This window comes from Nerophis ophidion, linkage group LG14, assembly GCF_033978795.1.
Source record: "Nerophis ophidion isolate RoL-2023_Sa linkage group LG14, RoL_Noph_v1.0, whole genome shotgun sequence".
NCBI classification, from domain to species: Eukaryota; Metazoa; Chordata; class Actinopteri; order Syngnathiformes; family Syngnathidae; genus Nerophis; species Nerophis ophidion.
The window spans coordinates 1,605,392-1,627,947 of NC_084624.1; the positions used below are offsets into that span (position 1 = coordinate 1,605,392).

At 45.4% G+C, this 22,556-nt stretch overlaps 1 protein-coding gene and 1 long non-coding RNA gene across 2 annotated transcripts; one reads left to right on the forward strand and one right to left on the reverse strand.

The window, feature by feature from the left end:
• The first annotated feature begins 1,040 nt into the window (after window positions 1-1,040).
• LOC133567922 (uncharacterized) lies at window positions 1,041-8,505 on the forward strand. The gene is made up of 2 exons (XR_009809480.1): window positions 1,041-1,923; window positions 7,961-8,505. It is a non-coding gene; the product is annotated as an uncharacterized LOC133567922 (long non-coding RNA).
• Window positions 4,739-13,702, reverse strand: LOC133567921 (zinc finger protein 629-like). The gene is made up of 4 exons (XM_061919539.1): window positions 13,332-13,702; window positions 13,175-13,233; window positions 7,675-7,765; window positions 4,739-7,603 (listed from the first exon to the last, which is right to left on the reverse strand). The coding sequence occupies exons 1-4, from the start codon at window positions 13,534-13,536 to the stop codon at window positions 6,603-6,605; spliced, it is 1,356 nt and encodes a 451-aa protein (XP_061775523.1). The 5' UTR covers window positions 13,537-13,702; the 3' UTR covers window positions 4,739-6,602.
• Window positions 13,703-22,556: the final 8,854 nt, after the last annotated feature.

Here is a 22,556-nt window from a genome sequence, read left to right on the forward strand (position 1 = left end):
AATAAGGGGATGGGTCGAATGCAGAGGACATTTGTTACCATGAATTGATTAACGTGGACCCCGACTTAAACACGTTGAAAAACTTATTGGGGTGTTACCATTTAGTGGTCAATTGTACGGAATATGTACTGTACTGTGCAATCTACTAATAAAAGCATCAATCAATCAATCAATCAATCAATATTTCACCCCACCTAGTGTGTGTGTATGTGACAATCATCGGTGCTTTAACTTTAACTTAAAAATACGCCGCGTTAAATACAGAAATAGCACCTTATGGTCGCGAAAATACGGTATGGTGGCTTCGATAACGGGAACCGGTTCTCAAAAAAGGGATCCGAATCTATGGAATGGGTTCTTTTCTTATCGTACAATTGAGAGAAAAAGGTTTCGAACATCATCTCGAGTTGTGACCCCAGGATGCAGAGACAATAGGTACAAAATGTATTTGATAACAAAAACGAAGGAAAAAGTGCATAGAAAAAAGCATTCATGTTTTAGATTAAAAAAGCACGGAGGTTTATTTGCGTTTTTGTTACGAAAGCTTTTTCTTTACTATGAATTATCCATCCATTTTCTACCGCTTATTCCCTTTTGGGGTCGCGGGGGGCGCTGGCGCCTATCTCAGCTACAATCGGGCGGAAGGCAGGGTACACCCTGGACAAGTCGCCACCTCATCGCAGTACTATGAATTAATGTAACTGAATATTTTGCATTTGAATTTTTCAAATGATGCAAAAAATTCAGTAAATGTCTTAATTTTAAAATGTTGTGTTTAAAAAAAAATCAGTGCAGAAATATTGGTTAAAAACTCAAGAGTCGTTACAGGTAAATTAAGCCTGAAGCACCTGATTGGCTGGTTCTAAGACAGGATCGATTGCTTCAGTTTTAATTTATCGGCGTTTGGTTTTGAGATTTGAAGCAACAAATAATTTTCGCACTGAATTTTTTTTTTTTTGCATTGACTCGCTATAAAAATATATTTTCTGGACAAATAAATGTTAAAATGTTTTTGGTTTTTACACTGAATTTAGAAACCATGTAACTGAGTTTTTAAACACACATTTGCTCACAGATTTGTATTCAATGAAAGTGTCAACATAATTTGATTTTAAAATAAACAAAACGTTTACGATTATTCTAAATGCAAAAAAAATAGTCCAAAAAAGTCCATCCATCCATCCATTTTCTACCGCTTATTCCCTTTGGGGTCGCGGGGGACGCTGGTGCCTATCTCAGCTACAATCGGGCGGAAGGCGGTGTACACCCTGGACAAGTCGCCACCTCATCGCAGGGTACATCAGACACAACTGAAGCTCTCTACAATACTAGACTTTTGAGGAACAAAGCAAAACACGATGATTCAAAGCAGAATGGATGCACAAAAAAGTCAAGCAACCATCCAGAGGATCCTGATTGGCAACCAGGAAAAGGTGTGTCCTGATTGCCAATCAATGAGGAAACCCGCACCCAAACAGGAAAAATACTGACAAACAGGAAATACAGACAAAAAATAAGAGCGCTAGACAGGAAATACAACAAAATGCCAGAAACTAATATTGTTGTGAGTTCAGTAGTAAAAGTTATATTGCATTTTGACTCCATACTGAATTTTCACCCGATGGCCGAATACCCCTAACTTTTTGTTAGCAACAAATGTATTATTAGTAGTAGAAAAGTCCCATTATTACTATTTTCTGCAATAAAAAAAAGCAAACTTTGTTTTTTCCTTGACGCTGCAACCCTGTTGTTAGACTGCCCTCTAGCGGCATATTTTATACTGCAGCGACAAGTCCAAGGGCGTATACTGTAAATGACGTCACAGCAGCGGGGGATTTCACGACGCGTTCAAGGAAGCTGGGAAGTTGGAAACATCCCACTTGAAGCTTCTACGCGTGAGGGTAAACACGATGGACGACCTCAGTAAGTGTTGTTTAGCATTAGTGGTGCGTTCAAGTAGTTTGTGGAATAGGTTTTTAGGAAATAATTTGAACACCAAGAAAACCGGAAAAATAAGTTGTGACATCTTCTAGAACCAGTCAGTACTAATTATTGGGTTGTTTTTTTTTAATCTACAGTAATTACGAACGTGACTGTTAATGTGACGTCACAAGTTAATTGTCCGGTTATTTGGAACGCACCATCAAGTCTCGTCTACTGAACAAGGAACTTTCACTTTGTGTGACATTTTACTTATTAATAATTAAGATAAATTATTTTATGCCTGTAGTTTTACTTAATATTTTGTCTATTTATACTTACTGTCTGTTGCAAATAACTTTTAGCTACAATGTTTTAAGTGCAACACAAATAAACATGTTTTATTTAAGCATATATTCCACTACGTTATCAATCGATGTTTATCTATATAGCCCTCAATCACAAGTGTCTCAAAGGGCTGCACAAGCTACAACGACAATCCTTGGTTCAGATCCCACATAAGGGCAAGGATAAACTCACAACCCGGTGGAATGTCAATCTGGATGACTATGAGAAACCTTGGAGAGGACCTAAGATGTGGGTGACCCCCCCCCCCCCTCTCTAGGGGAAACCGGATGCAGTAAACGTTGAGTGGGTCTAACATAATATTGTGAAAGTCCAGTCCATAGTCGATCTAACATAATAGTGAGAGTCTTAATATTACTTAATATTTTGTTTATTTTAGCTACAATGTTTTAAGTGCTATACAAATTAGTCATGTTTTTATTTAAGCATATATACAATAAGGTTGTATGGTATACCGGTATCAGTATAGCACCACGATACTAATGAATCATTCGGTACTATACCGCCACTGAAAAGTAATGGTTGTATGTTCACTATTTTATTTAAGGACAAACTTGCAATAAGAAACATGTTTAATGTACCGTGAGATTATTTTTTTTGTCAAAATAAAGCCAATATTGCAATTTTTTTGGGTACCCTTTATTTAGAAAAGTATCAAAATAATTTTGGTACTGGTACCAAAATCGGTATCGGGACAACACTACAGTACATGTAAACATATTTTGGCGATTTTTATTTTAATTGTGTGCATTTTTCAGTTTTTGATACGCAAGAGTCACGACACAAAAACTAGTAAAACTTTTACAGCTACTCAATATTTTATCAATCATTATGCGGCAAACCCAAAAGTAGAAATTCCCAAAAACTGATATACAAACCCCGTTTCCATATGAGTTGGGAAATTGTGTTAGATGTAAATATAAACGGAATACAATGATTTGCAAATCCTTTTCAACCCATATTCAGTTGAATATGCTACAAAGACAACATATTTGATGTTCAAACTGATAAACATTTTTTTTTTTTTGCAAATAATCATTAACTTTAGAATTTGATGCCAGCAACACTTGACAAAGAAGTTGGGAAAGGTGGCAATAAATACTGATAAAGTTGAGAAATGCTCATCAAACACTTATTTGGAACATCCCACAGGTGTGCAGGCTAATTGGGAACAGGTGGGTGCCATGATTGGGTATAAAAGCAGCTTCCATGAAATGCCAAATAATTCACAAGGGTCACCAATTGGTAAGCAAATCGTCGAACAGTTTTAAAACAACATTTCTCAATGAGCTATTGCAAGGAATTTAGGGATTTTACCATCTACGGTCAGTAAAATCATCAAAAGGTTCAGAGAATCTGGAGAAATCACTGCACGTAAGCAATGATATTACGGACTTTTGATCCCTCAGGCGGTACTGCATCAAAAACCGACATCAGTGTGTAGAGGATATCACCACATGGGCTCAGGAACACTTCATAATACCACTGTCAGTAACTGCAGATGGTTGCTACATCTGTAAGTGCAAGTTAAAACTATGCTATGCAAAGCAAAACCCATTTATCAACAACATCCAGAAACGCCGCTGGCTTTTCTGGGCCCGAGATCATCTAAGATGGACTGATGCAAAGTGGAAAAGTGTTCTGTGGTCTGACGAGTCCACATTTCAAATTATATTTAGAAACTGTGGACGTGGTGTCCTTCAGAACAAAGAGGAAAATAACCATCCGGATTTTTATAGGCGCAAAGTTCAAAAGCCAGCATCTGTGATGGTATGGGGGTGTATTAGTGCCCAAGGCATGGGTAACTTACACATCTGTGAAAGCACCATTAATGCTGAATGGGCAATACAGGTTTTGGAGCAACATATGTTGTCATCCCAGCAACGTTATCATGGACGTCCCTGCTTATTTCAGCAAGACAATGCCAAGCCACATGTTACAACAGCGTGGTTTCGTAGTAAAAGAGTGCGGGTACTTTCCTGGCCCGTTTGTAGTCCAGACCTGTCTCCCATGGAAAATGTGTGGCGCATTATGAAGCCTAAAATACGACAGCGGAGACCCCGGACTGTTGAACGACTGAAACTCTACATAAAACAAGAATGGGAAATAATTCCACTTTCAAAGCTTCACCAATTAGTTTCCTCAATTCCCAAACATTTATTGAGTGTTGTTAAAAGAAAATGTGATGTAACACAGTGGTGAACATGCCCTTTCCCAACTACTTTGGCACGTGTTGCAGCCATGAAATTTTAAGTTAATTATTATTTGCAAAAAAAAATAAAGTTTATGAGTTTGAACATCAAATATCTTGTCGTTGTGTTGCATTCAACTGAATGAGTTGAAAAGGATTTGCAAATCATTGTATTCCGTTTATATTTACATCTAACACAATTTCCCAACTCATGTGGAAACGGGGTTTGTAACATCTGGTGGACATCATGACGCATCCATCTGTTGTTTTGAACAATAATTTAATAATAAATGAACACACAAAGTCCAATAGAAAAAGAGTCCGAGTCATGCAGGTTTCTGCTGTGTTGGACAACGTGGTATCTTCTGATGTGACGGCTGGGTTGGGAGGGGGAGTTACAAGCATCTCTGAATCCACGTTTCCGTTAAGAAGTCAAGTCCCGTTGTAGGTTTTAAAATGTAAATCCTTATAAGCTGCACGAAGAGCAGAGTGATAACATAGCGTGGACACACTGTGTAAGAGGCGCCAATCAAGTCTTCATTTTTCCTGTTCTTCCCATTCCTGAAGTGACCGTTCTTTGTCCAGCACTGTCTGGCCTCACCTCTTTAGGAGGGCCTGGTACTCCAAAGGAAGTGAAGTGAATTATATTTATATAGCGCTTTTCTCAAGTGACTCAAAGCGCTTTACATAGTGACACCCAATATCTCAGTTATATTTAAACCAGAAAGAAGAGTGTCAAAGGTGCTATTTTGGTAGTAATAACTACTTTTGACAATGAAAATGTACTAAGCCGGACAGTACCGTTTGGTGGAAACTAGAGATGTCCGATAATGGCTTTTTTGACGATATCCGATATTGTCCAACTCTTAATTACCGATATCAACCGATACCGTTTTATAAAGTCGTGGAATGAACACATTATTATGCTTAATATTGTTGTGATGCCCCGCTGGATGCATTAAAAAATGTAACAAGGTTTTCCAAAATAAATCAACTCAAGTTATGGGGGAAAAAATGCCAAAGTGGCACTGCCATATTTATATTTGAAGTCACAAAGTGCATTTTTAGGGACATGCTCTCCCTGAGAGAGCATGAGGAGGTTGAGGTGGGCGGGGTTGGAGCGAGGGAGGGAGTGTTAGTGCTGCAAGGGGTTCTTGAGGTTTGTTCTGTTGTGTTTACGTTGTGTTACGGTGTGGATGTTCTCCCGAAATGTGTTAGTCATTCTTGTTTGGTGTGGGTTCACAGTGTGGGGCATATTTGTCCATCCATCCATTTTCTACCGCTTATTCCCTTTTGGGGTCGCGGGGGGCGCTGGCGCCTATCTCAGCTACAATCGGGCGGAAGGCGGGGTACACCCTGGACAAGTCGCCACCTCATCGCAGGGCCAACACAGATAGACAGACAACATTCACACACTAGGGCCAATTTAGTGTTGCCAATCAACCTATCCCCAGGTGCATGTCTTTGGAAGTGGGAGGAAGCCGGAGTACCCGGAGGGAACCCACGCATTCACGGGGAGAACATGCAAACTCTACACAGAAAGATCCCGAGCCTGGATTTGAACCCAGGACTGCAGGAACTTCGTATTGTGAGGCAGACGCACTAACCCCTCTTCTACCGTGAAGCCGGGGCATATTTGTAACAGTGTTAAAGTTGTTTGTACGGCCACCCTCAGTGTGACATGTATGGCTGTTGACCAAGTAAGCTTTGCATTCACTTGTGTGGGTGAAAAGCCGTAGGTATTATACGATTGGGCCGGCACGCAAAGGTAGTGCCTTTAAGGTTTATTGGCGCTCTGTACTTCACCCTACGTCCGTGTACCACTACGTACAGCGGCGTTTTAAAAAGTCATACATTTTACTTTTCGAAACCGATACCGATGATTTCCGATATTACATTTTAAAGCATTTATCGGCCGATAACATCGGCAGCCCGATATTATCGGACATCTCTAGTGGAAACGCCGTAAAATCCTTTGAAAAAGTCTTTAAAAAGGAACAAACCACTTTAAAAATCCTACACGGAGGTTGTTGTTTTTTTTTGCATAGTCAGTAAAAAACTTGAATGCTCTCCAAAGACGAGCAAAGCAAAAAAAGGCTGGCTCTGGCGCCCCCTGCGGCCAGCCTCAGCCGTACGTATGAATGACGCAGTGGCGCTTCAGGTGGTGCATGAGGATGAAGGTCTTGCCGCACTCGGCGCAGTTGTACGGCCGCTCGCCGCTGTGCGTGCGCTGGTGGACCCTCAGGCTGCTCTGCTGCGTGAACCTCTTGCCGCACTGCAGGCAGCAGTAGGGCTTCTCGCCCGTGTGCGTGCGGTGGTGGATGCTGAGGTGCGACGAGCACTGGAAGCCCTTGCCGCACACCGTGCACCAGAAGGCTCGCTTCCTCTTGTGGGTCTGCTGGTGCAGCTTGAACTGGTGGAGGCGGGCGAACGTCTTGCCGCAATGCGAGCACACGAAGCCCCGCCCCCCGACCGAGAACGGCCGGTGGGTGAGGTCGGAATGGTGGCCGGCCGGTGTAAAGGTGCTGTGCGACGCCGTTGCGGTCGGTCCGTCTCCGCCCCCGTTTTGGCTGCACCTTAGAAGTCCATGGGAGTGGTTCCTCTGCATGTAGACCGGATCCTTGTGCCTGTCCGCCTGCGAGGCTGTAGGCGGGGGTCTGGGCTGAAAACCGGACAACTGCGGGTCCTTGTAGTCGCTGTTGTAAACGCCATTGCAAGACCTCTGGGAGGAAGGCGGCTGGACAGATGCTGATTTGCCAGAAACGACGCGAGCGTTCGACTGCTCCGGGAAAGATTCGGAATACTCGTCGACCACGCTGGAAAAGTCCGGGAAACTGGAGTCGATGTCGCCGCCTTCGATGATGGACGACCACAGCTGGGTGTCCCTCTCATCCAAAGACAAGTCGGGAAGTTGGTTCTCTTTGGCCGCGCCCAGCTTGCACCCGCCCTCCGCTTTCTCCGTCTTGACCAGCAACGAGAGTCCGCTTACCTCGCCTACCTGCTCACTTGAGACGAAGGCGTCTACAAAGTCCAAGGTCTTCTTCCCTGAGACGTCGGTGTGAGCCAAGTGGCGCTCCTCCTCGAACCTCGGACCCTCGTCAGCATTCTGGTAGTGCAACGCCGCACCTGCCGGTTCGAGACGAGAAGATTAGCGTGCGGCTCAGATTGACGCGCATCACGCCAAGTCCGATACTGACCGGCCCCGGTGGGATTATTGATCCACAGCACCTCATCCAAACTCTCTTCCTTGATCGCAAAGGAGATGGCGGCGTCTTCCAGTACAGGACGCTACAAAACAACAGCAGAAATGTGATAAGACCGACAATACAAGTAGATATTTGTGTCCTTATTTATTAGTAAATAAAGGGTTTTTTTTATCCCCTGTGTGGTGTTTGGGTTTGTAGGACCCGTTTTCATTTTTTATTAAAAGAAAATTTGCCGTTTCTTTTCTTTTTCTTCTATGTCCCACTCTCCCGTGTGGAGGGGGTCCGGTCCGATCCGGTGGCCATGTACTGCTCGCCTGTGTATCGGCTGGGGACATCTCTGCGCTGCTGGTCCGCCTACGCTTGGGATGGTTTCCTGCTGGCTCCGCTGTGAACGGGACTCTCGCTGCTGTGTCTTAGATCCTCTTTGGACTGGACTCTCGCGACTGTGTTGGATCCATTGTGGATTGAACTTTCACAGTATCATGTTAGACCCGCTCGACATCCATTGCTTTCCTCCTCTCTAAGGTTCTCATAGTCATCATTGTCACCGACGTCCCACTGGGTGTGAGTTTTCCTTGCCCTTATGTGGGCCTACCGAGGATGTCGTGGTGGTTTGTGCAGCCCTTTGAGACACTAGTGATTTAGGGCTATATAAGTAAACATTGATTGATTGATTGAATTTATACAATTAATTCATTTTTCAAACTGAGACTCACTGACTTTGGCTCATTTTCTGTGAAGAACATATATCAGAATACATATTTAATGACCACACACCATACACCCCCTTACACATTTCTATTAAATATAAATGATAAATGGGTTGTACTTGTATAGCGCTTTTCTACCTTCAAGATACTCAAAGCGCTTTGACACTACTTCCACATTCACCCATTCACACACACATTCACACACTGATGGCGGGAGCTGCCATGCAAGGCGCTAACCAGCACCCATCAGGAGCAAGGGTGAAGTGTCTTGCTCAGGACACAACGGACGTGACAAGGTTGGTACTAGGTGGGGATTGAACCAGGGTCCCTTGGGTTGCGCACGGCCACTCTGCCACTGCGCCACGCCGTCCCTTACATATAAGATGAGCAGGTCTAATAGAAGTGTGGAAATTGATGTTCTGCGTAACACACACACACACAGCAGGCCTAGACAAGGTAAACTAACCCGGCCGTATTGGCATGTGTTGCAATGTTAATATTTCATCATTGATATATAAACTATCAGACTGTGTGGTCGGTAGTAGTGGGTTTCAGTAGGCCTTTAAACAAGTTGAAAAACTTATTCGGGTGTTACCATTTAGTGGTCAATTGTGCGGAATATGTACTGTACTCTCTTTCCTTCTAAACACCTCCCTAGGGAGGCGTTCGGGTGGCATCCTGACCAGATGCCCGAACCACCTCATCTGGCTCCTCTCGATGTGAAGGAGCAGCGGCTTTACTTTGAGTTCCTCCCGGATGGCAGAGCTTCTCACCCTATCTCTAAGGGAGAGACCCGCCACACGGCGGAGGAAACTCATTTCGGCCGCTTGTACCCATGATCTTATCCTTTCGGTCATGACCCAAAGCTCATGACCATAGGTGAGGATGGGAACGTAGATCGACCGGTAAATTGAGAGCTTTGCCTTCCGGCTCAGCTCCTTCTTCACCACAACGGACCGGTACAACGTCCGCATTACTGAAGACGCCGCACCGATCCGCCTGTCGATCTCACGATCCACTCTTCCCTCACTCGTGAACAAGACTCCTAGGTACTTGAACTCCTCCACTTGGGGCAGGGTCTCCTCCCCAACCCGGGGATGGCACTCCACCCTTTTTGGAGGTGCTGATTCTCATTCCGGTCGCTTCACACTCGGCTGCGAACCGATCCAGCGAGAGCTGAAGATCCCGGTCAGATGAAGCCATCAGGACCACATCATCTGCAAAAAGCAGAGACCTAATCCTACGGTCACCAAACCGGAACCCCTCAACGCCTTGACTGCGCCTAGAAATTCTGTCCATAAAAGTTATGAACAGAATCGGTGACAAAGGACAGCCTTGGCGGAGTCCAACCCTCACTGGAAATGTGTTCGACTTACTGCCGGCAATGCGGACCAAGCTCTGGCACTGATCGTACAGGGAACGGACCGCCACAATAAGACAGTCCGAACGCCTCCCCAGGGAGGTGTTTAGGGCACGTCCAACCGGTAGGAGGCCACGGGGAAGACCCAGGACACGTTGGGAAGACTATGTCTCCCGGCTGGCCTGGGAACGCCTCGGGATCCCCCGGGAAGAGCTAGACGAAGTGGCTGGGGAGAGGGAAGTCTGGGCTTCCCTGCTTAGGCTGTTGCCCCCGCGACCCGACCTCGGATAAGCGGAAGATGATGGATGGATGGATGTACTGTACTGTGCAATCTACTAATAAAAGTTTGACATGACCTCTTCAGGCTCCCGATTGGCTCTGTCACGCCAAATTTCTTCCCCCCTACAAAAACCTTCCCCCTCATTTACTTCCGGGGTCACGATTAATACAGACGTTTTGTTAAAGGCCTACTGAAATGAGATTTTCTTATTCAAACGGGGACAGCAGGTCCATTCTATGTGTCATACTTGATCATTTCGCGATATTGCCATATTTTTGCTGAAAAGGATTTAGTAGAAAACATCCACGGTAAAGTTCGCAACTTTCGGTGCTAAGAGAAAAGCCCTGCCTCTACCGGAAGTCGCAGACGATGACGTCACCGGTGTGGGGGCTCCTCACATCCTCACATTGTTTATAATGGGAGCCTCCTAACAAAAAGTGTTATTCGGACTGAGAAAACGACAATTTCCCCATTAATATGAGCAAGGATGAAAGATTTGTGTTTGCGAAGGACTAAAAAAAATATAAAAAAATTCTGGGAAATCCCTTATCGTTCTATTGTGTTGCTAGTGTTTTAGTGAGTTTAACAGTACCTAAAAGTCGGAAGTGTACATCCACGGGTGTGTTGACGCCAATGCCTCAGGGGAGTCGACAGCAGCTTTATGGACGGCACAAGCTCAGCTTTTCTCCGGTAAGAAGCGACTTTTTAACCACAATTTTCTCACCGAAACCTGCTGGTTGACATTCCATTGTGTTTCATGTTCGCTTGACCGTGCTCTGATCCATAGTAAATTTTCACCTCCAGGAATTTTAAACAAGGAATCACCGTGTGTTTGTGTGGTTAAAGGCTAAAGCTTCCCAACTCCATCTTTCTACTGTGACTTCTCCTATATTAATTGAACAAATTGCAAAAGATTCAGCAACACAGTTCTCCAAAATACTGTGTAATTATGCCGTTAAAGCAGACGACATGTAGCTGTGTGTGTGTGTGCAGCGCTCATACTTCCTAAAAACCTGTGACGTCTCGCGTACACGTCATCAATACGCGACGTTTTCAAGACGAAACTACCGGGAAATTTAAAATTGCAATTCAGTAAACTAAAAAGGCCGTTTTTGCATGTGTTGCAATGTTAATATTTCATCATTGATATATAAACTATCAGACTGTGTGGTCGGTAGTAGTGGGTTTCAGTAGGCCTTTAACGCTATTTTATAAAAATATAACGCTATATTATAAAAATACAGACGTTTTGTTGACGCTATATTATAAAAAATGAAAAAAATTAAATAAAATTTACAAACACAAGCTATGGGATGACGCATTTACGTCCGGGGTCACGTTTCCACACGTTTCCTCTTACCTCATCCCATAGTTTGTAGAGATTAGCGGTTTGCGGTCTCGTCCGCGGAAAAACCGCGGGTCGGGCGGGTGACATGACGAAAAAATAGATTTTAATTAGATTCGGGCAGGTGGCGGTTGAACCTTCCGGAAATATTTGATATACATGGTACTGGGATCGGCATCCTTTGCCATTTTAAGAGCCGTTTAAGACCCGTGTCACAAACCGAAGAAGACAATAGGAGACGCTAATATTCTCTAGAATGACTGCCGGAAGTCACCTAGATATTAAGTATTAGGGCGTGCTTTGAAGTCATTAACTTTGTCACCTTCTACAGCATGTACGATCTGCTTGTCAGTCCAGCATCATGTTGTGTGTGGCTTCCGCAGCATCACACACACGACTGCAAGGCATGCTGGGTGACACAGAGTACACTAATGGTTGTGATATAAACAATTTTAACACTCTTAGTAATATGCGCCACGCTGTGAAGCCACACCAAACAAGATTGCCAAACACATTTCGGGAGGACATCCTCCCAGTAACACAAAATAAACGAAACACAACAAATACCCAGAATCCTCTGTATTCATGACAATTTCTGACTATTTTGTACACCCCGCTAGCAGCAAACCCCGCAACCCCCCACCCCGTGCGTTGGTAAGGTGGGCGGGGTTGGGGGTGCGGGGGTGTAAAATATATTCAGGAGTATCACGGATACAAAGGATTATGGGTATTTGTTGTGTTGCATTTATGTTGTGTTACTGTGAGGATGTTTTCCCGAAATGTGTTTGTCAATCTTGTTTGGTGTGGCTTCACAGCGTGGCGCATATTACTAAGAGTGTTAAAATAGTTTATGTCACAACCATCAGTGTACTCTGTATCACCCAGTATGCCTTTCAATCTTGTACGTGTGACCGCGGAAGATCCACACAACATGTTGCCGGACTAACAATTGGTGTGTACATGTTGTTGAAGGTGTCAAAGGCAATGACTTCAGCACGCCCATGTCCTTGTCATCAGGAAGAACGCCAATTGGATAATTGCGAGAACGTTAGCGGCTCCAATTGTCTTCATTACTCTGTGAAACGGGTTTACATAGCTCTGTGAGTGGTAAAGGTGTCCAACCTCTGATGGCGTGGCGCAGTGGTAGAGTGGCCGTGCGCAACCCGAGGGTTCCTGGTTCAAATCCCACCTAGTACCAACCTCGTCACGTCCGTTGTGTCCTTGAGCAAGACACTTCACCCTTGCTCCTGATGGGTGCTGGTTAGCGCTCCCTCCATCAGTGTGTGAATGTGTGTGTGAATGGGTAAATGTGGAAGTAGTGTCAAAGCGCTTTGAGTACCTTGAAGGTAGAAAAGCGCTATACAAGTACAACCCATTTTATTTATCATTTACTTCAGCGGGCGGGTGGCGGGCGGTTGCGTTTCTGATAAAATGTTGGGTCGGGTGGACGGCGGGTGGATGACGACTTTGGTGATGCGGTTGCGGATGATATAATTGCCTATCCGCGCATCTCTAATAGCTTGTGTTTGTAAAAAAATGTTTTATTATTAATAATATAGCGTTATCAAAACGTCTGTATTAATCATGGGGGGGAAGGTTTTTGTAGGGGGGAAGACATTTGGCGTGACAGCTCCTATGACCGCACAGTGATGAGTGAGAGCGCCCCCTTCTGCTTTGGAGTGCACCAAAAAACATTGTGTTCATGTGGCAGAGGTGGGCTTTTTTTTGTCTGCAACGATTCGAAAAGGTGTTGGCTTTTAAAAAAAATAAAAACAATAAAGTAGACACACGCTCACCTTGATCTCTGTGGCATGTGGAACATTTGCAGCGTCGCTTCCTTTGTGCATCATGTTTGCTGAGAGCAGAAAAGCAAATTGTTCAACCTCGTTATCATAAACATTAGCGGCAAAAGCATCATGAATTAGTCGGTATTTTTTTTTTTTTTTTTTATACCGAAGGCTCTCTGAAGCTGAGCGTTTTTATTCTCCACCATAAGCACTTTCCTCTTCAGCGCTTCATTCTCGTTTTGCTTCTGGGAGATCTCCAGCTGCAAGAAGGCACTATTGTCATCCACTAGTTTGCTGATTTCTGACACCGCGGCTTTCACCAGAACCTCCAGGATGGACGACAGCTGGCTTTGGAAGGAAACACACGCCATGTTAAGCCAAATTGTGATTTAAAAAAAAACAACAAAACAAATGTATATTCCTAATAGTTAATATTTGTGAAACACGAAGATTATACTCGGGGAAAAAAAAAAAGCATCCATCTCTTTTCAGGTTCCTCGCAGGCGGCGACGTCACTTCCGTTCGGGGGAGGGGCTTACCGTAAATGACAAACTAAAGGCGCAAGACAAATTTTTTTCCTCATGTACTTTATCCCCTAACCACCGGTCCGGGGATTGATTGATTGATTGATTGATTAATCCACTACTTTAATGTCTTTCATGTCCTTTGTATTCTTTGATGTTTAATGTTTCCCTCTTACCATGAATTGATTAAAGTGGACCCCGACTTAAACAAGTTGAAAAACGTATTCGGGTGTTACCATTTAGTGGTCAATTGTACGTAATATGTACTGAACTGTGCAATCTATCAATCAATCAATCAATGTTTATTTACATAGCCCCAAATCACAAATGTCTCAAAGGACTGCACAAATCATTACGACTACAACATCCTCGGAAGAACCCACAAAAGGGCAAGGAAAACTCACACCCAGTGGGCAGGGAGAATTCACATCCAGTGGGACGCCAGTGACAATGCTGACTATGAGAAACCTTGGAGAGGACCTCAGATGTGGGCAACCCCCCCCCCCCTCTAGGGGACCGAAAGCAATGGATGTCGAGCGGGTCTAACATGATACTGCGAAAGTTCAATCCATAGTGGCTCCAACACAGCCGCGAGAGTTCAGTTCAAGCGGATCCAAGACAGCAGCGAGAGTCCCGTCCACAGGAAACCATCTCAAGCGGAGGCGGATCAGCAGCGTAGAGATGTCCCCAACCGATACAGGCGAGCGGTCCATCCTGGGTCTCGACTCTGGACAGCCGGTACTTCATCCATGGTCATCGGACCGGACCCCCTCCACAAGGGAGGGGGGGACATAGGAGAAAGAAAAGAAGCGGCAGATCAACTGGTCTAAAAAGGAGGTCTATTTAAAGGCTAGAGTATACAGATGAGTTTTAAGGTGAGACTTAAATGCTTCTACTGAGGTAGCATCTCGAACTGTTACCGGGAGGGCATTCCAGAGTACTGGAGCCCGAACGGAAAACGCTCTATTGCCCGCAGACTTTTTTTGGGCTCTAGGAATCACTAATAAGCCGGAGTCTTTTGAACGCAGATTTCTTACTAATAAAAGTATTAATCAATCAATACACACATGTAATAGGGATGTGTCCTATCGCTATGAGATGTTTTTTTTTCCCTTGGCCTCAGTCTGGACCCCCCTCTCCAGCGGCCCAGGCTTAGACCGATTTTTTTATTTTATTTTAATATATATATTTTTTTCTACCATTCCCCCCCACTTGTTTACCTGTATGTCATCTTTTTTGTAAGGGGCGCCGGAAGTCGGCAGACCCGTCAACGATCCTGTTCTGTCTCCCTGTAATGTTTGTCTGATCTTGAATGGGATTAAGAATTTTAATTTCCCCTCTGGGATTAATAAAGTACCGTATTTCCTTGAATTGCCGCAGGGTATATAGTATGCGCCTGCCTAGAATTACTGCCAGGGTCAAACTCGCTTTCCAAAATAATAAGCGCATGCTTAGTATTACCGCCTGGTCAAACTTGTGACGTCACGAGTGACACTTCCCCTGTCATTTTCAAAACGGAGGAGGCTGATTTCAAAACCGGTAATTTGAAATCGCATGACGGGAATAAGATTAAGAGTTATTCAGTAGGATTTAAGGTCCAGGCTTACATCACACTCAAATTTTTACTGCATACCTTTGGTAAGTGCCGGAGTGAGAAGAGGTTTTAAAATAATTAGCGCATGCTTACTTTTACCGCATGTCTTTGGTAAGCGCAGGAGTGAGAAGACGTTTTAAATTAATTAGCGCCCCGGCGGCGACTCGAGGAAATACGGTATGTCTGATTTTGATTCTGATTCTGATTGATTGATTGATTGATTGATACTTTTATTAGTAGATTGCACAGTACAGTACATATTCCCTACAATTGACCACTAAATGGTAACACCCCAATAAGTTTTTCAACTTGTATAAGTCGGGGTCCACTTTTATCAATTCATGGTAGACCGGCACCGGTCCGTGACACGTTTGCTACGGGCCACACAGAGACATTAAATAATTTATAACCGACCGCATTTCCTCATACATAATTCTCGCCAGTCCCACCAGACACACCAATAAGCTTTTTTTTGTTTGTTTATTTATTTCCATCCATTCCATGGAAGCTGCTTTTATACCCAATCATGGCACCCACCTGTTCCCAATTAGCCTGTTCACCTCCAAATAAGTGTTTGATGAGCATTCCTCAACTTTTTTGCCACTTGTGCCAGCTTTTTTTGAAACCGGTCGCAGGCATCAAATTCCAAACGAGCTAATATTTGCAAAGACATGTTTCCAGTTTTACGGTTCGAACGTCAAGTATCTTGTCTTTGCGGTCTATGGACTCCCTTTTTAGACCAGTTGATCTGCCGTTTCTCTTCTTTTTCTTCTATGTCCCACTCTCCTTTGTGGAGGGAGTCCGGTCCGATCCGGTGGCCATGTACTGCTCGCCTGTGTATCGGCTGGGGACATCTCTGCGCTGCTGATCAGCCTCCGCTTGGGATGGTTTCCTACTGGCTCCGCTGTGAACGGGACTCTCGCTGCTGTGTTGGATCCGCTTTGGACTGGACTCTCGCGACTGTGTTGGATCCATTATGGATTGATCTTTCACAGTATCATGTTCTCATATGTTCTCATAGTCATCAGTATCATCAGTATCACAGTATCATGTTCTCATAGTCATCATTCAATCAATGCCAATCAATCAATGTTTATTTATATAGCCCCAAATCACAAATGTCTCAAAGGACTGCACAAATCATTACGACTACAACATCCTCGGAAGAACCCACAAAAGGGCAAGGAAAACTCACACCCAGTGGGCAGGGAGAATTCACATTCAGTGGGACGCCAGTGACAATGCTGACTATGAGAAACCTTGGAGAGGACCTCAGATGTGGGCAACCCCCCCCCCCTCTAGGGGACCGAAAGCAATGGATGTCGAGCGGGTCTAACATGATACTGTGAAAGTTCAATCCATAGTGGCTCCAAGACAGCAGTGAGAGTCCCGTCCACAGGAAACCATCTCAAGCGGATCAGCAGCGTAGAGATGTCCCCAACCGATACAGGCGAGCGGTCCATCCTGGGTCTCGACTCTGGACAGTCAGTACTTCATCCATGGTCATCGGACCGGACCCCCTCCACAAGGGAGGGGGGGACATAGGAGAAAGAAAAGAAGCGGCAGATCAACTGGTCTAAAAAGGAGGTCTATTTAAAGGCTAGAGTATACAGATGAGTTTTAAGATGAGACTTAAATGCTTCACCGACGTCCCACTGGGTCATTATTGTCACCGATGTCCCACTGGGTGTGAGTTTTCCTTGCCCTTATGTGGGCCTACCGAGGATGTCGTAGTGGTTTGTGCAGCCCTTTGAGACACTAGTGATTTAGGGCTATATAAGTAAACATTGATTGATTGATTGATTGATATGGGTTGAAAAGGTTTTGCAAATCTTTATATTCTGGTTTTATTTACGATTTACACAACGTGCCGACTTCACTGGTTCTGGGGTTTGTACTTTGGGGACTGGACTAATACGAGGTCTCCTTCGAGCTGCTTCTCCATCATATGACAATAGCAACTAAGAAATTGTTGTTTATGTGGCACACGGACGTCTTTGGATATGTATTTATGTCTGCTTAAAAGGCCGATGCTCGCTTGTCGAGTTTGTTGAGTCAGGAGAGATGAAGGAACTGAAACACGCCGTGCATACCATTCAGCAGCTTCTCTATAATTTCATGGATAAGTACCCGCCTCGTGGATGTGGTTTATGGTTCGGCGTGGTTCACGGAAGGACGTGTTTTTAATCGTTTTGTTTTTCTAATTCGGCGGATGACGTTCTACGCACTCACATTCTCAGTTGTGCAGGTTGGAGGGCAGGATTGTGTCGATCTCTGCCTGAGGGCAATTACTACCAGATGTGGGGAGTAATGCTTTAACTCAAATTATTATCACAATTTAAAGCACATCAAAAAGTTTCCGTTTCCGGGTTAAGGTTGAACCCAAGTAATCACAACATGCCGTTAATCTTGGGCTACTTTTTACCGCAACAATCTCAAATTGACCAACTTTTGGCATAACAACTTCTTGATGGACTTAATCGACTCGAAGCGAACTATTGTTGCTGCCAGTGTCAGGTTGACCAAGTTTTTGCAGGAAAAACCTAAGACGGTGGTTTCGCAAATGGGATGGGAGCCCAGTTTTAATTTAGATGAATTACCCCCCAAGTGGAGGAGTTCAAGTACCTAGGAGTCTTGTTCACGAGTGAGGGAAGAGTGGATCGTGAGATCGACAGGCGGATCGGTGCGGTGTCTTCAGTAATGCGGACGTTGTACCGATCCGTTGTGGTGAAGAAGGAGCTGAGCCGGAAGGCAAAGCTCTCAATTTACCGGTCGATCTACGTTCCCATCCTCACCTATGGTCATGAGCTTTGGGTCATGACCGAAAGGATAAGATCACGGGTACAAGCGGCCGAAATGAGTCCCTTAGAGATAGGGTGAGAAGCTCTGCCATCCGGGAGGAACTCAAAGTAAAGCCACTGCTCCTCCACATCGAGAGGAGCCAAATGAGGTGGTTCGGGCATCTGGTCAGGATGCCACCCGAATGCCTCCCTAGGGAGGTGTTTAGGGCACGTCCAACCGGTAGGAGGCCACGGGGAAGACCCAGGACACGTTGGGAAGACTATGTCTCCCGGCTGGCCTGGGAACGCCTCGGGATCCCCCGGGAAGAGCTAGACGAAGTGGCTGGGGAGAGGGAAGTCTGGGTTTCCCTGCTTAGGCTGTTGCCCCCGCGACCCGACCTCGGATAAGCGGAAGATGATGGATGTGGTTTATGGTTCGGCGTGGTTCACGGAAGGACGTGTTTTTAATCGGTTTGTTTTTCTAATTCGGCGGATGACGTTCTACGCACTCACATTCTCAGTTGTGCAGGTTGGAGGGCAGGATTGTGTCGATCTCTGCCTGAGGGCAATTACTACCAGATGTGGGGAGTAATGCTTTAACTCAAATTATAATCACAATTTAAAGCACAGCAAAAAGTTTCCGTTTCCGGGTTAAGGTTGAACCCAAGTAATCACAACATGCCGTTAATCTTGGGGCTACTTTTTACCGCAACAATCTTAAATTGACCAACTTTTGGCATAACAACTTCTTGATGGACTTAATCGACTTGAAGCGAACTATTGTTGCTGCGAGTATCACGTTGACCAAGTTTTTGCAGGAAAAACCTAAGACGGTGGTTTCGCAAATGGGATGGGAGCCCAGTTTTAATTTAGATGAATTACCCCCCAGTGGAGGAGTTCAAGTACCTAGGAGTCTTGTTCACGAGTGAGGGAAGAGTGGATCGTGAGATCGACAGGCGGATCGGTGCGGCGTCTTCAGTAATGCGGACGTTGTATCGATCCGTTGTGGTGAAGAAGGAGCTGAGCCGGAAGGCAAAGCTCTCAATTTACCGGTCGATCTACGTTCCCATCCTCACCTATGGTCATGAGCTTTGGGTCATGACCGAAAGGATAAGATCACGGGTACAAGCGGCCGAAATTAGTTTCCAGGTCTCTCCCTTAGAGATAGGGTGAGAAGCTCTGCCATCCGGGAGGAACTCAAAGTAAAGCCGCTGCTCCTTCACATCGAGAGGAGCCAAATGAGGTGGTTCGGGCATCTGGTCAGGATGCCACCCGAACGCCTCCCTAGGGAGGTGTTTAGGGCACGTCCAACCGGTAGGAGGCCACGGGGAAGACCCAGGACACGTTGGGAAGACTATGTCTCCCGGCTGGCCTGGGAACGCCTCGGGATCCCCCGGGAAGAGCTAGACGAAGTGGCTGGGGAGAGGGAAGTCTGGGTTTCCCTGCTTAGGCTGTTGCCCCCGCGACCCGACCTCGGATAAGCGGAAGATGATGGATGGATGGATGGAATTACCAAGGATGTGACTGTCACCACCTGCTGCCACCTTGTGGTTTGTATTCAGTTTTCCTCTGTTGGTGCGCTTGACCTTTTGACCTCACTTCAGTTCTCTTTCCTCTTAGAGTTCCGGTTTTCCCTTTGTGGGCGGAGTTGTGAGACAGGCACACCTGCTTCCCATTCTCCCCGGAGGATATTTAATCTGCACCTTGGCAGCTGGATGGCACTTGGCGATTCCATTCCTTGGCTCCATGACTGACAACTTCCATGTCCTATCCTGCTTGTTATCCTGGTCACTCCCGGTGCCATCCAGCTTGGTTCCTAGTCAGCGGTTGCATGTCTTGCAACGCCAGCCTAAGTTTAGTCTCTCCTTTTTGCTTCGTCGCCTTTAGTTCTCTCCTATGTGGAGCACCCTTTGTTGTGAGTACATTATCACGAGTAAAGAAACTGTTCTACTCGCCTCTTATCCGTCTGCATCCTTGGGTTCCTCTTAAATTATGACATACCAAGCCGTGACAGTGTCAAAGTATTTCCACTGAGTGGTGGCCGTGTTGTACTATTCGGGTAATGCTTGGAGGGCCCTTCGGGTTACTGGTCATCGGCGGTTACTCAAAGCGAGTCTGACAATCCTCCCGCCTGCTCCGCCGTTGAAGTCTTTACTGTATCCGTATCGTTGAAGCATTTAAGTCCCATCTTAAAACTCATTTGTATACTCTAGCCTTTGAATAGACCCCCTTTTTAGACTAGTTGATCTGCCGTTTCTTTTTTCCAACCCTCACTTCAGTTCTCTTTCCTCTTAGAGTTCCTGTTTTCCCTTTGTGGGCGGAGTTGTGAGACGTGCACACCTGCTTCTCATTTTCCCCGGAGGATATTTAATCTGCACCTTGGCAGCTGGATGGCACTTGGCGATTCCATTCCTCTCCCTTGTGGAGGCGGGGGGCACAGGTCCAACGGCCATGGAAGAAGTGCTGGCGGTCCAGAGTCGGGACCTGGGGGTGGGCCGCTCGCCTGTGCATCGGTTGGGGACATCTCTGCGCTGCTGACCCGTCTCTGCTCGGGATGGTCTCCTGCTGGCCACACCATGGACTGGACTCTCACTGTTATGTTAGATCCACTATGGACTGGACTTTCACAATATTATGTTAGACCTACTCGACGTCCATTGCATCCGGTCTCCCGTGAAGGGGCGGGGGTCACCCACATCTGCCGTCCTCTCCAAGGTTCCCCCCACTGGCGTCCCACCGGGTTGTGAATTTTTCCTTGCCCTTTTGTGGGCTCTGAACAGAGGATGTTGTTGTGGCTTGTGCTGCCCTTTGAGACACTTGCGATTCAGGGCTATATAAATAAACAGTGATTGATTGATCCCTGGCTAGGGGGCAGTCAGGTACTAGGCCTTTGCCAAGGGCCACCTGGGGTGACAGTAGTAAAGGGGTTAACCTCCTAGTGCCCCAAGACCCCATAGCTACCGGGGTAACACAAGTGTAAAGGTGATTCTGTAGGTGTTATTTCTGTCATGATTCACGACTTGGATCATGTCATGTTCTGTTTGTATATCACATCCTGTTTGACGTCCTTGGTTCCTGGTGGCACTTCCTGTTCTGTTCCGTTGTCATGGTTACCCATTTAGTGTCACCTGCCTTCTGTTTGTCACGCACACCTGATTTGTGATTATCGCCTCATTTAAGACTGCCTTTGTTTGCCATTCGCTCTCTGACTTTTTGCTTCTGTGCAACAGATGACGTCGCTCTTCCCGCATTGTGGTAACCAACTTTTGATACTTGTTAGCTTCCACGCTATTCCTGCCCTGTTTATGTCCCTAGCCTACATGCTAGCGCTTTGTTTTTTTTGTTTAGTGCCTTTGTTCTTAGTTAGTTTTTTAGTTTACCAATAAATTATCATTCCTACCTTCAGGCTGTGTTCAATCTCCGCTGCACCCACGAGAGAACGCCAACATCACCACGATGCCACCCAAGCGTCGCAATTTCGAGTTTAGAAGGCTCTAATTAGGTTAAAAAAAAACATATTAAGAAGTTCAGATTTTTAAAGCTCTGAACATAATTGATTTATCAATAATAATGCTACTTCGCAGAAGTCCGTTTATCCACGTATCTTCTTGAGCACAGAAGCCCAGAATTCCCTCTCCCCAGCCACTTTGGGATCCTGAGGTATTCCAGGCCAGCTGGGAGACAGTTTCCTAAACGTGTCCTGGGTCTTCCCGTAGGTCGGACGAGCTCTAAACACCCCACTAGGGAGGCGTACGGTGGGCATTTTGACCATATGTCAGAATTACCCGAGCTTCAGAGCTTCTCACCCTATCTCCAAGGGAGAACATTGCCACCCTACAGAGGAAACTAATTTCAGGCGTTTGTAGCCGTGATCTTGTCCTTTCGGTCACAACCCAAAGCTCATGACCATAGGTGAGGATAGTTATGTAGACTGCCCGATAAATTGAGAGCTTTGCCTTCCGGCTCAGCTCCTTCTTTACCACAGTGAATCGATAGCAAAAATCAGCCTGTTGATCTTCTTCTCTCACTCTTGTCTGAAGTAGGGTTGTACGGTATACCGGTAGCAGTATTGTATCGCATTACTAATGAATTAAAAAACGATATTATCCCCTGAAAAGCACCGGTTCCCCATTTTCTTTTCTTTTTACGGAGTACATACAAGCAAACACGGTGTGTAGACAGAAAAAGGAGAACTGACGCATTTTGACCTAAATACTAAAGATAGAGGTGAAGTTATAGCACTGAAACGCCCTCAGGAAGAGGTGCTTTAAGACATGGCTAGCTAGCTAGCAGCTAACGTATACCCGCAGTCGCCAGTGTTTTAGCTGCTTCCAAATCACTAATCCTCGCCTCCAAGGCACCAAATAAAATGCGTTTCTTACAAGTAACATCCCTGCAGGACGAGGAATAGCTAAACATGCTTCACTACACACCGTAGCTCACCAGAATGTAAACAAATGCCATTGGTGGATCTACACCTAACACCCTCTGTA